Raw genomic sequence first — 17,598 nt, 5'->3', positions numbered from 1 at the left:
TTCTAGATTTTTAAAAAAAAAACGTGTGGTGAAAGGAAAGAACACATTTTTGAAGTGGGTATTATTACTTTACCATTTGTTGAAATGACTTTAACGATTTAGGAAAAATGTTATAAATTATCCCATATGAAAATGAAATGGCAGCCCTGAGCTTTTATTAGATAGAGTCCTCAACAACTGATGTGTTTCCCCCAACAGCGAGAAACTCAAATGAGGCGAAGTAAAGGAAGAACATGCACTTCTAAACCCAATTTAACATATATTACAAAATGCTCTACCTAGTGTAGTGTTCTCCAAACTAAAGCTGTGCAGCTTGTGTTGGGCTATTCTTTCCCTAAAACTGATTCTAGAAGAGCAGCCTCCTCCTCCTGAAGATATAACAAAAGAAGCCATTACATTACGTTAGAAACATCTGAATTCTTACACTAAATCACATACCACCAGTGCATTAAATTCAGTCTCTTCGTCAATGGCACTTATAATTGCTGGGTCCTCCAACAGCTCCTGTTTTCACAATATTCAGTAAAGTCAGTTAAATGAATTGTCAATTGGTCATTTACTCTTTCCCTGTTCCCACTTTTACCTCAACCCTTGAGCATTCATTCACCAAATATGATCTACAAATTTATATGATCTACAAATTTATACGTGTTCAATTATTATAAATCTATTCATTTCTTAAACTAGAAATCATTGTTCTTTGATAAGAATCACCCAACCTTGAAGCTACCTTTTACCAATCACAATAACAAAAAACATAGCTGTTCTTCAATAAAGATGTATAAACCACACCGACCATATGCAGTAGTTTCTAATTTGATTTTAAAAGAACTTCCAAGAAAGTGTTCATAAAACGTAAGACATGTCTTACATCATCAGCAATTGTTAGTTGACCAAGCTTGTCCTGCATAAACAAATGAGTAGATACACTTGATTAATCATTGCTCAATAGAAGCACCAGCCACCTAACAATCGGAAAAATGATACCCAGCACCCTAGATTTAACATTTTAGTGTATTAAACTACCAATTCACCCAAAAGCTTAAGCGGGCGGTTGAAGACAAATTTAACAAGTGAAAATTGATTTTAATTGAGGAAATGACAATGCAGGGGCTTCAACACAGGACCTTCCTAGACCACTTACTAAGATACCATATTAAACCATCAATTCACCCAAAAGCTTAAGTTGGTGATTGAAGACAAATTTAATTATACATCACTAATATTAATATAATTAGATTATTCTTAGGAGATATTATTCTTAGGAGATATTATTCTTAGGAGATATTATTCTGGAGATATTATTTGATATTATTTCCTTAAGTGTATTTCTCTATGGTTATATATAGGCTTGTATCTCTATTAAGTAATTAATGAAATATAGATTAATTCCATAAAATCAACAACTAACACTCTCCTCACTTGTGAGCTTGAAATATTTGAAAGGCCCAACAAGTAGAAATCGATTTTAATTGGAGAGGAAACGACAATGCAGAGGCTTGAACATAGGACCTCTTGCTCTGATACCATATTAAACTACCAATTCACCCAAAAGCTTGAGCTGGTGGTTGAAGACAAATTTAATTATATATCACCAACATAGTGTTTAAAGGGAGATCCTAATCAAAATATCAGTGCTTTAGTTGAAGTATAATATCGCACAGTGTATAGCTAACTCATAGGTACCTTGATAGCAACAAAAAGAAGTGGATCAGATGGCGTATAAATCATGTAATGTGCTCCATCCTACAACCCCACAAAAAGTGTAGCAATCATGAGGCAATAAAATCACAAATTTCAACCATCTGAAACAGAGGAGACCTGCTGAGGAACTTCAGCTATCTAGAGAAATAATGTTCACATCATAACATAAACGTATGTTATTATCCATAGAATGGTTGTCTTGATTTTTATATATCACAAGGTAAAGGAAATAACTTTTTTTTAAAAAAGTTGCAAGATGTATTTTGTAGAATAGACAATCAACTAAAAAGCAATATGAAGATACTGTAACCACATAGGCATGCTCTATTCTTGGAATATATATTATTCGTTTACCAGAACTTGAAAAAGAATAAAGGATTAGAACATCGTCAAGGCAAAGGTTACAAAATGCTTCCTATCCCAAGTATCAACTTCGGTTCTTGTTTCTTTATCTTTAGGGGGTTGGGAGGTGCTGCTCATAAGAAATTTATGGCACAATATCTACTACATCAAATGAAGAAGACCAATGGAAGCCCAGGTTAAAATACAAAACCAAGATGAAACATTGAGTGCTATGAATGAAAATACGAACCTATTAGAAAGAAAGAAGTTATTGACACTACTACCTGTTTACTGAAATGTCATCAATTTGATGTTTCAGTGACAATATAAACAGATTCTAAAACCAATAAGGAACAAAAAAATATGCTACAAAAAAAGAGACATTCAAGAGAAGTCCAGGCCCATTATTATAATTAAATCCTTAAATTAGGCATTACCATATGAAAGCAAGTGATCTCTACACCCTCATTAGGCAAGCCATCTACATCTTGTCCATCATCTGCAAAAGAATGAACATAGAGCTTAAATTGTAGTTCGGCAGTCCGGCATCCCTTATTTTTACATACAAAACAGTCAGAAGAAATGAAATCTATTACCTAAGTATCAATATATTTATTTCTGTGAAAATGAGTAGATAATTCTAAATAGTATTTTTCTTTTGAAGATCTATTATTAATAATTAAATAAAGAGAGAATTCTAAAATTGTATATTGGTGTGTCTAAATAGACACTTCAAAGGGAAGCTTAATATTGTGAAATGTTCTTTAGTTACTTTCAAGCAGAACTTTCCAAAAAAGATATATTGGGTGAAAATAATTTGGATACAACCAACAAATGGTTAAAGTCCAAGGAAACCACTTCATTGACCTTTCTAACCTAGAACAAACCATGCCTCACAAAATTGATCTTCTCATCGATTGGATTCTCTTGCTGTACTAATTTGGAATCCTTTAAACTTGACAAAACTATCTAGGCATAGGTCTTGGCTAAGAAGCACAAGCACTGACACGCAATACGAATACGATATCACACTGACATAGCAACACGTCAATTTACAAAAAAGTAAGACACAAAACGTCAAGGACTCATATCTTTTTCTTTATAGAAATAAATATATGTTGTTCATATGCTTATTGTGAAATATTTTCTTTAAAACCATCAAAATGACAACCATACAATTCATGAAAAAGGCAATTGATAAGATAACTAATGATCCAACGTCACAAGTCACAATAATATTCAAGTTCTTGTTAGAATTAGTGGGCTTGGCCCTCGGAGAATTTATGGAAAGATTACGGGAAGATTTACCATATTTCCTATATCTTTTCCTTTTTTATTCCTTGGTGTATTCAATTTATTCTTCCGCTTTGTAGCTATTGTATTCATTCATCAGAAAATAATAAAATAACTATATCATGGTTTTCCTCCCGGTACTCGGGTTTCCATGTAAGCCTAGTTTTTCGTGTTTATAGCTTTTAATATGGTATCAGAGCCAAACAATAATGAAACCCTAGAAAATAGTCTAAAACCCAGACTGAACCAGAAGCTTCTACAGCCGTCGGGATCGCCGCCACCATGTAAAAACTACTCCAACAGCTTCAAAAACCATCGATCTACACAATGGGACCAACCTCACTGCCGTACCCACCACCGTCCGACCAGAAACTACATCAAGCGTTGCCCCTGTCAGGCGCGTGGGCCCACACGCCGTCGCCGTTTCAACTAACCGCCCAGCCCAATCTCCTCTACACGTCATCGGCATTCCCAACAGTCGTTAGCCTTCCAGCAAGCCGCAGCCCCACGTGCGGCCTATGCCCTCCAGACAGCAACCCAAATCTGTCAAATCTGTACAGCAAGGCTCTGCTATCCATCGACCCTTTACAACAACCTTTTTTCTATGGTAACAAAACTGGCCAACCCTATAACAGATCGGAGGTTGAAGCGGACGAGTCTTCAGCGCATTCCAAACCAACCAAGTTGTCAATGTATTCCAAGAACTCAGTAACTTTGTTCCCTAATTTGCCTTCGAATTATATAACTAGTTGTTTGGAATCCTCTACAAGGAATTTTCCATGTGAGAAATTAAATGGGCAAAATTATTTTTCATGGTCCCAGTCAGTAAAGATGTTCCTCGAAGGTCACCACCAGTTCGGATTCTTAACTGGAGAGACGGTTCGTCCTCCACCAGGTGACACCTTGGAACGACTCTGGAAAGCGGAGGACTCACTCATTCGGTTCATCCTGATTAATAGTATGGAACCTTAGATCAGCAAGCCTCTAATGTATGCAGCCACTGCAAAATATTTGTGGGATACAACACAAACCCTTTACGTGAAGCGTCAAAATGCCTCTCGATTGTATACACTAAGAAAACAGGTCCGTGATTGCAAACAAGGGACCCTGGACGTGACTTCCTATTTCAATAAGCTCTCTCTCCTCGAGCAAGAGACAAATTTGTGCAGGGAGGCAGTTTGGGACACACCAAACAACAGTATACAGTACACTAAACTTGAGGAGGCTGACTGTATTTATGATTTCCTTGCAAGGCTTAATCCCAAATTTGATAATGTTTGTGGCCGTATGCTTAGACAAAAACCCCTTCCTTCCCTAATGGAAGTGTGTTTTAAAGTCTGTCTTGAACAAGTTCGTACTAATGTCATGGGTATACTGACTACCCTTGCCATTGACTCTACTACCGTTAGTGCCCGATCCTCGACTCAGAATAATGACAAAAATAATGGAAAATCAATCCTTGTTTGTGAGCACTACAAGAAAAAATGGCACACCAAGGATCAATACTGGAAACTCCACGATCATCCCCCAAGTGGTAAGAAAACAGTTCTCCAACGAGAAACAGAACTCAGGACGTGCCCACGTTAGTAAGACTACCATTGCCCGCACTTCATAGTCAACTAGCAGCTCCAAGCTAGACCAAGACTCCTACTCTAGCTGCCATTACTCAGTCAGGTATTCCTCAGTCCCTTGGGCTTATTAGTGTTGATGGGAAGAATCCCTGGATTTTAAGTTCAAGGGCTACAAATCAAGTGATCTTCAGAGCATTTTATCTTTTATGCTCCTTGTGCCGGTAATGAAAAATCTGGATAGCTAATGACTCTATAGCCTCGATTGCTAGCAAAGGAAAAATAGTTCCCTTTGACGATTCTGCTCTCCATAATGTTTTGCATGTGCCCAAACTGTCTTACAATTTGCTATCTAGAAGCAAGAGCACTCGTGAGATTCATTGTAAAACAATCTTCTTACTTGAATTGTTTGTTTTCAGGACATGAGCTCGAGAAAGACGATCGGCACTGCCCGGCATAGCAGGGGACTTTACATCCTTGATGATGATATCTCCGGTAGTCGTATCTCTAGGGATAGTTTACTGTCTTCCTATTTTAGCACTTCTGGACATGATTGTATGTTATGACATTTTCAGTTGGACCACCCAAACTTTAATTATATGAAATATTTGTTTCCCCATCTTTTTTCTAAAATTGATGTCTCCTCTATCTTGTGACATGTGTATCCGGGCAAAACAACATCGGGTTTCATTTTCCTCAACCATGTAAACCCACACAACCGTTTACCCTTATCCATAGTGACGTTTGGGGTCCTTCCAAATTCACCACCTCATCTAGGAAACGGTGGTTTGTAAACTTCATTGATGATCATACCCGTCTTACCTAGGTCTACCTTATCACCGATAAATCTGAGGTTTCCTCTATTTTTCAAAACTTCTATCACACCATTAAACATAATTCCATACAAAAACTGAAATTCTTTGGAGTGATAATGGTCGGAAATTCCAAAACCATAACCTTAGTGAATTTCTAGCCTCCAAGGCGATTGTTCACCAAAACTCGTGTGTCTACACTCCTCAACAGAAAGGGGTGGCCGAGCGAAAAAACGTCAGCTTCTGGAACATTTCCTTATGCTATCTATTTCCCTTCCTTCATACTTGTGGGGAGATGCTATTCTTACAGTAGCTTATTTAATCAAAGAATGTCTTTTTGTATCCTCCACCTTCAAACTCCCTTAGATTGTCTTAAGAAGTCCTACCCCTCTACTTATCTAATTTCTGAGGTTCCCCTTCGTGTGTTTGGTTGTACCGCTTAAGTCCATAATTTTGACCCTAATTAGACCAAATTTACCCCTCAAACTTAGGCATATGTGTTTGTTGGGTATCCCCTTCATCAAAGCAATTATAAATGTTTTCACCCTTCGTCCAAGAAATACTTTGTCACTATGGATGTTACTTTCTGTGAGGAGTGACCCTACTTTCCTGTTAGCCATCTTCAGGGAGAGAGTGTGAGTGAAGAGTCTATCAGCACCTTCAAATTTATCTAACATACTCCTCGTACCGTGTCTGACGTCGATCCTCTCCCATAGCCCTACCCACAAACCAAGTTCCCTAAAAAACGATAGGAGGAATCTCATAAAGGAAGTTGGGTCCTCTACTAGTCAGTCGCTGGCTCCAGTCCAAAACTCCAAAACTCTTCGAGATCAAGGTATGGAAAATCCTATTGAATCTTGTACTGATAATAAGATGAGTGAGAATGACAGGTCTCATGTTGCTATTCTTGAAAATATGGAAGAAAAGAACAGTGGGGATGAGATTGAGGTCAGAGCAGGAGCCAGTAATAATGAAGCTGGACAAGGTCATACAGGGAAACTTAACGAGTATGATCCCTCTCTTGACATTCCCATTGCTCTGAGAAAAGGTACCAGATCCTGCACTTAACATCTCATTTTCAACTATGTTTCCTATGATAATTTCTCTCCACAGTTCAGAACTTTTACAGCAAGCCTTGACTCTAACATAATACCAAAAATATCTATACTACTTTAGAGTGTCTTGAATGGAAGAATGCTATCATGGAAAAGATGAAGGCTATAAAAAAGAATAGAACTTGGGAGATTTGTGCTCTATCCAAGGGACACAAAACAATGGATGCAAATGGGTGTTCTCTCTCAAATACAAAGCATATGGAACTCTTGACAGACACAAGACAATGTTAGTTGCAAAGGGATTTACTCAAACCTGTGGAGTTGACTATTCAAAAACTTTTTCTGCTATTTGTTGTTGTGAACAAAGATTGACCTTTATACCAGTTGAATGTTAAGAATGCTTTTCTACAAAATTCTTGGATACTTGAAAACGACACCTGGTAAAGGTTTGATGTTTAGAAAGACAAACAAAAAGTCCATTGAGGCATATACTAACTCGGACTGGACAAGATTTGTTGTTGACAGAAAGCCTACCTCTGGTTATTGTACCTTTGTTTGGGATGATCTTGTAACTTAAAGGAGTAATAAGCAAAGTGTTGTGGCCAGAAGCAGTGCTGAGGCCGAATATCGAGCCATGAGTTTGGGAAAATGTGAGGAAATTTGGCTCCAGTAAGTTACGTCTGATCTTCATTAGGAATGTGAGACACCATTGAAGCTTTTTTGTGACAATAAAGCCGCTATTATTGCGCTAAACATGTTGAGATTGATCGACATTTAATCAAAAAAAAACTTGACAGTAGGAGCATATGCATTCCGTGCATTCCTTCGAGCCAACAGGTTGCTGATGTTCTCACCAAGGAGCTTCTCAAACCAAACTGACTTTTGTGTTAGCAAGTTGGGCCTCATTGATATTTACGCCCCAACTTGAGGCAAAGTGTTAGAATTTGTGGATTTGGCTGTAGGGTGTTTATGGAAAAAATCATTTATGAAAAGACTTACCATAAACCTTTTTTTCTTTTTTATGTCTTTGTGTATTCTATTTCATCTCCCTCATTGTACGTTTATAAATTATCAGAAAATAATAAGAGTAACAGTATCGTGGTTTTCCTACTGGTACTCGGGTTTCCACGTAAGCCTAGTTTTTCGTGTTTATTGCTTTCAATAGTTCTAATAAGTAATTAATTAGTTTGACACAACAATGCTACAAAATAGAATCAAACAAGCCTTCACACATTTTAAATAGAAAAGCCTTCCAAAAAACCTTGTAATTAAAAAAAAATGCAAAGAGAAAAAAAAGACTAACTGAATGATTGTTTTGAATCAATTTGGTTAAGGATGAAGACATAACTTTTGAAATCATGGAAGCATAAACACATCCCAACGTTTCACCAGAATAATTGAAACTAGCCACTAGCCACCAACGTCCATGTGAACCTCTAATTTTAGAACTCGCTTAGTAGATTCTGTCTTCATTTTAGTAAAAAGTTAACTGAAGGATTAATTTGAAGCAATTTAAGGGTAAAATTCAAATTTTGAAAGTTCAAGAGTAAGTGAAACCAACCCTAGAGTTGAGGGTATTTTGTATAGTTTTAAGCTAAAAACGATCACTTAAATTTAGGAACCTAATATCAGTACCTGTGCGGAAATCAAAAATGTCATCTTCTGAATAGCAAAATGCTCCCCTCGCCGTATAGCAAAATCTAGCAAGATATCAAGAAATAATATTATGTACCAAGATAGTAGACCAATTGTTTTCATAAAGTTTAAATGAAGGTATAAAATAAATCATACCCGCTGTGGACCAAATGCATGTGTATTTTGGCAAGAGCATAAGCAGCAGCAGGCAAAAGAGATTCGACTTCATCATCACTCACCTGCCACAAAGAACATGGAGACCATTTTTTTCTTCTTGTAAAGGAAACAGAATTTTTACTGAATCTATGAAAACTGAAAAGTTACAGAAGGTTTACAACTGACGTTCAGAATATAAACATCCTCCCCCCAGAGCCAAGAATGAACCAAATTCACCCAGGCTTCTTCAAATAGTCTACAAAGCAAGAAGACTACTAAGGATATCGATTCTAACACTAGGCAAGCATTGAAGATTTTTTGAGAACAAGTTTTTTCCCCATAATGTAATTGTCTGTGATACTTATCAAGAATGAGCGATTGGCCAGGCTGCCCCATGATTTGGGTAGCAAGGAGAGTCGGGCAATGATTTTCAAGCTAATAATTTGTTTTTGTTTGTGATACTTCATCTAAGAGACAAGAGTAGCAACAAAATGTGCCGTACTTTATTGCTTTTTTTTAAAGTGTCAGGATCTTTACTATTTCCATCTGCTGCTATTTATCACTAGGTTAACCTTTTCTTTCTTAATTTAATTTTGTTAAACGGTAGAGATGAGAACACAAGGTTTACACAGAAAACCTTAGAATAGGGAGAGAAAAACACAATAGAGAGTCTCTTTTATTATTTTTACACACACTAAAAGTTACAAGAGAAGACAACTCTACTCTAGCAAAACCCAAATACAAAATATGAAATAAACTTAGGGTCAAGTAAAATACTAAAATACCCTTGAGCTATAAACTACCAACAAAGTCATATATTTCAAACACTACCCCTCGAGTTGAGGCATTGATATCAATCAGACCCAACTTGCTAATACATGAGTCAAAACTTGGTCTGAATAACCCTTTGGTGAGAACATCAGCAACTTGTTGACAAGATGGAATACATGGAATATAGATATTGCCATTGTCCAGTTTCTCTTTTATAAAATGTCTGTAAATCTCCTCAATTTCATTATATCATGTTGTACAGGATTACTGGCTATGCTTATAGTCCCAGTCTGGCCTTGTAACTGTCCAGAGTTCCAACTGATTTATACTTCAGAGTGAAAATCCACCAGCACCCAACTATTTTATGCCTTATAGGAAGAGCACAAAGATTCCACGTATTATTCTTTTTAAAAGCTCCCATTTCTTCCCTAATGGCAGTTTTCCACTCATGAATTTCCATAGTCATATGTATTTCGGTATTATTGTTGTATCATGGTTGGCAATGAACGCCCTAAACTCAAAAGACAAATTATTGTAAGACATGAAACTATACATGGGTACTTGGTGCACGATTTGGTGCCTTTTGTCAATGCAATGGGCATGTCAAGAGAGATATTATAATCCCCTGATTTGTCTGATTCCTCGTCTGTAACAAATTTTTTATTACCTTTTCCAGCTTGAGGAAGAGCCTCACCCTCATGTGTTTCTGTCGAAGTTTCATCACTACTTGCAACCCCATTATACTCCAGAACTAACATATTTGTCTTGTCATTTTTAGCCAAATCAACAATATCATTCTCAATACACAAGTTAGTACTATCAGAGCCACTAGTACCTCAAGCATGTGTCGATTTAGATCCATGGACCATAGCCGATGGAGCACTAACGGACAATATTTCCTTGGGCATGACACGGGATCTGCTTCCCATTTTGCTTGTCACTATCAGAATCAGATAATTCCGCACTGAAAGCAGCAAAATTAGTAGCTGAACAGACGTGATGTTCATAGCACTGACCCTATCTTCTTGTCAGAGCACACTTCCATAAGAGAAGGTATAATCCTTTGTTCCAATATATGGCCTCACATTACATCGAAATTGGTGTTCAAACCAGCTGCGCAATCATAAACACAATCAACTTCCTCAATCTTGGAATACTGGACACCTCCACACGGACAATCCTAGATAATTTTACGACATAGATCCATCCTTTGCCATATTAAGGACAATTTGTTCAATAAAAAGAGTGCCACGACTGAAAAGGAAATCATAAACACGATGTTTGCATTTGTGAGCCTCTTTACGCAATGAGACGCATTTTGTCTTTTAGCATATAATTTCTAGATTGCATCCTAGGTATCTCAAGCATTCATAGCATACAACAACGGGTTCCCTATTTAATGTTCCATACTATTAATCGTGATCGAAGCAGGAAGTCTTCTCCTTTCCAAATGCACATCTGAGGAGCCCCTGGTCTAGCTCTTGGTATCTCACCGGTTAGATACCCAAACTTGTAACACCCCTCAAGGACCATTTTAATGGACTAAGACTAAGAGAAATAATTATGACCATTCAACTTCTCTCCTGCAATTAACCCTGTGGAATATTCCATAGAAGCAGACAAATACTTTGCAGTAGTTAAAGTAGGAATAGAGGATACCGAATCCTTTGGATACAACAATAGACCGAAAGAAATGTCAGAATTCATTGTACTGGAATTTATGTTTGTGGAAGTACCTAGGGCTGCCCCAAGAGCAACGATTTGTTGCTGAAAGCTTATCTAAAGATTAGCCAATTGTTGTTGTACCTTTACCAAAGATAAACCAACCGAACCTTGATGTTCATAACTAGGCAACGCATGATGAGGAAGACTCGGTTGCTGCGAGAAGCTTGTTGCCACGATAGGAAACTTACCCCTGTGGTAGGTGGACGACTCACTACTCTCAATTTCATGGTGTATTTTTCAGCTAGGGTTTCCACAAAAGGTTGTGATGGCGCTAGAATTGGATGGATATAGAAGGACTGAAGATAACTATCAATGACGGCTTGGCCCAAGGAAGAATTTACCCTAATATCCTTTTCTTTTTTTATCATAAGTTGTAACCTATTAATCTTCCCTCTTGTATCTTTTGTTAATACAAGAAATTAATAAGAAAGTTAATTGAGAAGAATAACGGGAAACAAATCCCTATTTGTGAGCATTGCAAGAAACAATGACACACTAAAAATCAATGTTGGAAACTTCATGGTCGTCCCCCGAAGTTAAGAAATGTTCCTCCAATGATAAACAGAATTCAAGGCGTGCTTATATAAGTGAGTCAGCTAGCACTTCTCAACCATATGGCCCTACTATAAACCAGAATGGTCCCAATCCACTGTCCACTCTAGGAGCCATTACTCAGTCAGATATGTCTCGGTCCCTTAGTCTTATCAATGTTGATGGGAAGAATCCTTGGATCGTAGACTTGAGGGCTACAGATCACTTGACAGATTCCTATGAGAATTTTGTTTCTTATATTTTGTGTGCTAGTAATGAAAAGATCAGAATAGCTAATGGTTCTTTAGCTCCTACTGCTGAGAAGTTGTAAATTTTTTCTTTTGAAGAGCTATCCCTTCATAATGTTTTGCATGTGCTTAAGATTTTTTATGATTTACTATCTATAAGCAAGATCACTCGTGAGCTGAACTGCAAAGTTACTTTCTTACCTGAATCTGTTTCTTTTCGGAACTTGAGCTTAGGGAGGATGATTAACAGTGCATACCATAGCACGAGACTCTATCTCTTTGATGATGATACCTCTACCAGTAGTGTCTCTAGGACTAGTTTATAGTCTTCCTATTTTACTGTTTTAGAACAAGATTGTATGTTGTGGAATTTTTGGTTGGGTCACCTAAACTTTACATATATGAAGTATTTATTACCCCATCTCTTCTCTAAAGTTGATGTCTCCTTTTTATCTTGTTCGGGCCAAACAACATTAGGTCTGCTTCCTCTCACAGTCATATAAACCAGTTCACCCTCATCCATAATGGTGTTTGGGGTCCATCCAAAGTCATTACCTCCTCTAGGGAACGGTGGTTTGTGACTTTTATTGATGATCATACCCACCCTTACCTAGGTCTTTCTTATCACTGATAAATCCAAGATTTCCTCTTTTTTCCAGAACTTCTCACACCATTGAAGCGTAGTTTAATGCAAAAGTTACAATTCCTTAAAGTGATAATGGCAAAACCATACCCTTATTGAGTTCCTGGCCTCCAAGAGGATAGTTCAGCTCATGTGCTTACACCTTTCAACACAATGGGATTGCCGAGCGAAAAAAAAACTATCACCTTTTGGAAGTAGCTCATTCCCTTTAGCTGTCTACTTCCCTTCCTTCATATATGTGGGGAGATGTTGTTCTTACTACAGCTTATCTTATCAATAGGATGCCTTCTCATGTCCTCTACCTTTAGACTCCCTTAGATTGTCTCAAGGAGTCGTATACCTCTACCCATCTAACTTTTGAGGTTACCCTTTGTGTGTTTGGGTGTACAACCTATGTCTATAGCTTTGGTCCTAATCATACCAAATTTACCCCTCCAGCTCAAATGTGTATGTTTGTTGGGTATCCTCATCATCAGGGCTATAAATGTTCTCATCCTTCTTCTTGTAAATACTTTGTCACTATGGATGTCACATTTTATGAGGATCAACCCTTCTTTCCCATTAGCCATCTACAGGGGGAGAGTGTGAGTGAAGAGTCTAATTGTACCTTAAAGTCTACCAATCCTTCTCCTATTACCTTACCTGACTCCAATCCTCATCCCATGGTCTTACTCACAAACCAAGTTCCCTGGAAAATTTACTATAGGAGAAATCTGAGAAAGGAAATTGAATCCCCTACTGATCATTTGACTCCGGTCCAAGACTCTAAACCTCCTTGAGATCAAGGTATGACTAATCCTATTGAATCATGTGTTGATAGTAAAATGAGTGAGAATGACAGGTCTGGTATTGTTGTTCTGGAAGATATGGGAGAAAAGGACAGTGTTGGTGAGGCTGAGGTCAGAGCAGAAACTGATGGTAATGAGGCTGAATAGGGTCATTTAGGTAATCTTGATGAGTATGATCCTTCTCTGGACATTCCCATTACACTGAGAAAAAGTACCAGGTCATGCACGAAACACCTCATTTGTAACCATGTTTCCTACACTAGTCTATCTCTACAATTCAAAGACCTCACTAGACTTGACCCTACCATGATACAAAAAAATTCACACTGCTTTAGAGTATTATGAGTGGAAAACTATTGTTATGGAAGAGATGAGGACCCTTGAAAAGAATAATACTTGGGAGATTTGTGCTCTCCCTAAGGGACATAAAACTGTAGGGTGTAAATGGGTGCTCACACTTAAATACAAGACAAATGGAACCCTTAACAAACACAAGGTGAGGTTAATTGCAAAAGGGTTTACTCAGACCTATGATGTTGGTTATTTGGAAACATTTTCCCCAGGTTCTAAACAAAATACAGTTAGAGTCCTATTATTTGTTGCTATGAACAAAGACTGACCACTATATCAGCTAGATGTTAAGAATTTTGTGATAACAAGGCAGTTATTAGCATCGCAACAATCCAACTCAACATGATAGAACTAAACATGTGGAGATTGATTGACACTTCATTAAAGAAAGATTGGACAACGGTAGAATATGCATTCCATACATTCCCTCAACAACAGGTTGCTGATGTTCTCACCAAGGGGCTTTTCAAACATAACTTTGAATTTTCTGTTAGCAAGTTGGGTCTCATTGATATCTACATCCTTCCCTTTTTCTATCATAAGTTGTAACTTAATTATCTTCCCTCTTGTATCTTTTGCTAGTATGAGAAATTAATAAGAAAGTCGATCGTGGTTTTTCTTCTGATACTCGGGTTTCCACATAACTCGGTGTCTACTTTACTTTACCGCTTTTAACAAAATTATTAAGAAAAATTAACTAAAGTGATATTGAAAAAGAATATCTAACCAAATATAGAAAAATAAATGTTTTTTAAATGGGTAAATAATTAGTTCTTTGAGTAATGGGGTAGAAATTTTGCCATTTAGCAGTTGGGTTGGCATGCATCCAACATTACTTTAATTCTGGCAGTCAACCCTTCAATTCTCTTCTAGGAAATTTAAAAATAAAAGGAGAACATAATATCTCTTCTTCCGTTCTGACTGCCAATCTCTCTTCTTTCTTTCCATCATTTTTGACAAGCAACCGATGGATGGCTAAGCAAAAAGATGACTTCTTCCACTTTCTTCTACTAATTCTGCTATTCTTTTTCTTCATTTCTTTGATTTTTATTTAACTGTCTTGTTTAAACCTTCGATCTTCAAAAGAAAATTTGAAGAAAACAGCAAACACGAAACATGTTATAAAAAAAGAAAGTCGAGCGCCTATGTCGTCTTGAACAAATGTTCAAGGAGACTGAAAATTGTAAAAAGCGAGTGCCTCATTGAAGGTGCTTGCCTTGGGTAATTGCAAGGCAGTATGGCCTCCCATTGTCTCGCCTTTCACCTTAGGCAAGCGTCTGGGTGCGCCTAAACAACTCTAATGTGGTTGAAGCGAGACCGGTGCAGAACTAAGGGTATCTTGCACCGGTTGGTTTTTGTCAATGGCAATTAGAGTTTTGTCACCACGCTCTGATACCATGTTAAACGGTAAAAAAGAGAACACAAAATTTATGTGGAAAACTCTAAAACAAGAAGAAAAAACTACGATAGAGAGTCTCTTTTATTATTTTCACACACACTAAGAGTTATAAAAGAAGACAACTTTAAAGGCTCTAGTAAGCCCAAATACAAAAAAGGAAATAAACTTAAAATACTCTTGAGGCTAGTGATCAACCATCTTTTTGACTCGTAAGAATGTCTTCTCGTGGTGTTCCTTCTCCAAGGCTTTTGAAAGCTACAACATTCAAGAAATCTACTCAAATTGGAGAGCTTTTATCTTCTCAGCTTAATTTTTGGTTTAAACTTTTGTCTCAAGCCTTCTGCATGCTTTTTGTTAAATCCTTTGTAAGACTAGTGATCAATAGTCTTTTTGTCCTATCTGTAATGGCCGAATTTTTAAGCCTCAGCCAATTTTTGATGTTATGTTTTAAAGATACGATGAGGGCACTAAGGAGGTGTCAACCTAGTTGAGATGTTTAGGTGCGCCTACTGATCCTAGTTATGCTTTATGCTTTTTGTATAACCCTCATGTACTTAGAACATTAGTCCCTTTCATATGACATCTGTAAGAATAAAGAGACTTGTTTCCTTTTCAAAAAAAGTAGAACAAATATGGTAAAAGGGACAAACAAATGAACAATACATGCATGAACTTCTTACTTATAAGCATACAGAAATGTGAAATATAAAAGTTTCGTGATGTGAATTAAATATTGTAAAACCATCCGCACTCAAGTTCATGAACAAACTCAAACTAGCGAGGAAGTTAACCATATGAAAAGAAAGCATACAGCTGACCATCCATCAATATTCTTGCTCTTTAGTATTTGAACAGGCCTGCAGCAATTTTGAGGTAAATAATATCAAAAAAAGGTCAAACTTTCGAAGTGTCGAGGCTATAGCATAATGATCTGGTAGCAACAAACAACACTCACGTGTCCACCGGGCAAAGAAGCATGCAATCATCCCCTTTTGAACTTCTAAAAATTCTTCTTATAACGCATTCCAGAGGCAAATTGTTCAAAGGATCGACCTGTCAAATTAAAAGATTGAAGATGCAAAATCAAAAAGAAAAGAAAAAAAAAGTAAGAATTTAATTAAGTCACAAATACAAGAACAGCTGTAACAATAATAAAAATTGTAAAGGATTTAGTAAATGATATAATTTCCTTTCTTTGATAAGGACAAGCAGGATTCGTAAAATAATCATAATAATAATAAATCACTCCCTAAGGCTAGGGGAAGGCGATTCCCCAATTGAGGTTGATCTGATAGTATAATTACAAGAAAAGAACCAGGAAAGAATACTCCAACTGGAGATTATATACTGTATTAAATCACTGGTGACCGTCTCTTCTATTTTTCCGAGAATCAGTATCTTTTCATTATATCTATGAAAGAAAGCTAGACCAATAAACTGAATACATGAAAAAACCAGTCATACACTTGTGGCAGTAGAATTGATCAAAGGTTAGCAAACCCAAATACATAAAACAACCCATGAATAATGAGAAAACCAGCTGTAAAGAGGAAAACGGGATGAACGTAAATAAGAAAAATTTATTAACTGCATACTTTTAGTTTGATTAGTTTAGATTCAGTAACTGAGAGTGCCTATAAATTACAGATGTATTCATTATCAACGTAAACTGAACTTCTCGTTCATACATGAAAATCAAAAGGCACTAGTGGTTAGGTGAACAGGGAAGCACTAAAATGATACAAATTTTAAATAATCCTCCACGAGGGAACTGAGAAAGAAATGTTACCATGGTAGCAATTCGCTTGTTTGAAGCCATGAGGACCTTTCCATGGTCGTCTAGTACAAAACCAGCTGGCGGTTTGGGCAAGGTCGAAGGATGGTACGACGAATAAGTGGAATTGGAAGTGGAGCTAGAGGGTCCAGCGTCATCGAAGCTAAAATCATCCACAACTTCGATATGGGTAGGATTAAAAACCTTGGAATCTCCCTTATCCTTTTTCTTCCTTTTCTTAGAAGAAGCAGAAGCAGACTGTTTGGGGAACGGTCCAGGCTGAGAATTGGAAGCTCGGCAAAGACGTGGTGGGCGGTTGGGAAGGCTTAAATTAAGAAAGTGGATGAAATTGGAAGGCCGGCGGCGACTGAGACTGAAATATGTTTGAGATAGGGAAGGAGCGGTAGCAGAATCGGAGAAGGAAGGAATAGAGATACACAACGCCATGCTTGCTCTTCTCGGAAGTTAGGCGGCTCGGCTGACTGTATTTCTAGAGAACCGTCTAGTCTAAATCACAATACATCATTCGAGAATGCAAATTATTTGAAGTTTGAGTATTTTTAAATTTGAATATTGCATAGAATTTGTGAGATGTGTGCAAGTATTTGTGTGAGATATCTGCCCCATTAAAAAGTAAATAAAGAAACTTAGGTAAAACTACTCTAAATCACGATACAATCCATAAATAATTGATTTGAGATTGAATATTTAAAAATTAAGAGTTACTACGCAGAAACAATAGCTAAAAACTTCTTAAAATATATATAGAATCATATTTGAAATTTTTTAATTACAAGTGTTTG

The 17,598-nt window shown here is 37.1% G+C and overlaps 1 protein-coding gene across 2 annotated transcripts; it reads right to left on the bottom strand.

The window, feature by feature from the left end:
* Window positions 1-97: 97 nt before the first annotated feature.
* On the bottom strand, window positions 98-17,334 carry LOC101207357. 2 transcript variants are annotated; one of them, XM_011651149.2, is made up of 10 exons: window positions 16,811-17,333; window positions 15,977-16,074; window positions 15,833-15,878; window positions 8,566-8,648; window positions 8,410-8,474; window positions 2,484-2,545; window positions 1,687-1,746; window positions 872-904; window positions 439-504; window positions 98-368 (listed from the first exon to the last, which is right to left on the bottom strand). In XM_011651149.2, exons 1-10 carry the CDS (start codon window positions 17,240-17,242, stop codon window positions 324-326), a joined length of 990 nt encoding a protein of 329 aa, XP_011649451.1. In that variant the 5' UTR covers window positions 17,243-17,333; the 3' UTR covers window positions 98-323. The 2 variants fall into 2 exon arrangements, with proteins under 2 accessions (XP_011649451.1, XP_011649452.1); XM_011651150.2 differs by lacking the exon at window positions 1,687-1,746 and having other exon boundaries at window positions 99-368; window positions 16,811-17,334.
* Between the last annotated feature and the right edge of the window lie 264 nt (window positions 17,335-17,598).

Source organism: Cucumis sativus, chromosome 2 (genome assembly GCF_000004075.3).
Source record: "Cucumis sativus cultivar 9930 chromosome 2, Cucumber_9930_V3, whole genome shotgun sequence".
NCBI classification, from domain to species: domain Eukaryota; kingdom Viridiplantae; phylum Streptophyta; class Magnoliopsida; order Cucurbitales; family Cucurbitaceae; genus Cucumis; species Cucumis sativus.
The sequence above is the reverse complement of the archived record's forward strand: the minus strand, read 5'-3'. Positions and strand labels throughout refer to the sequence as shown.

What these genes read in the sequence shown, in the direction of transcription:
- LOC101207357 (XM_011651149.2), bottom strand. Translation starts at nt 17,242, where the DNA reads ATGGCGTTGTGTATCTCTATTCCTTCCTTCTCCGATTCTGCTACCGCT. An exon ending in ATGCATTTGGTCCACAGCGG is followed by an intron (nt 8,475 to 8,565) that starts GTATGATTTATT and finishes ATATCTTGCTAG; the next exon opens with ATTTTGCTATACGGCGAGGG. An exon ending in AGATCACTTGCTTTCATATG is followed by an intron (nt 1,747 to 2,483) that starts GTAATGCCTAAT and finishes GTGGGGTTGTAG; the next exon opens with GATGGAGCACATTACATGAT.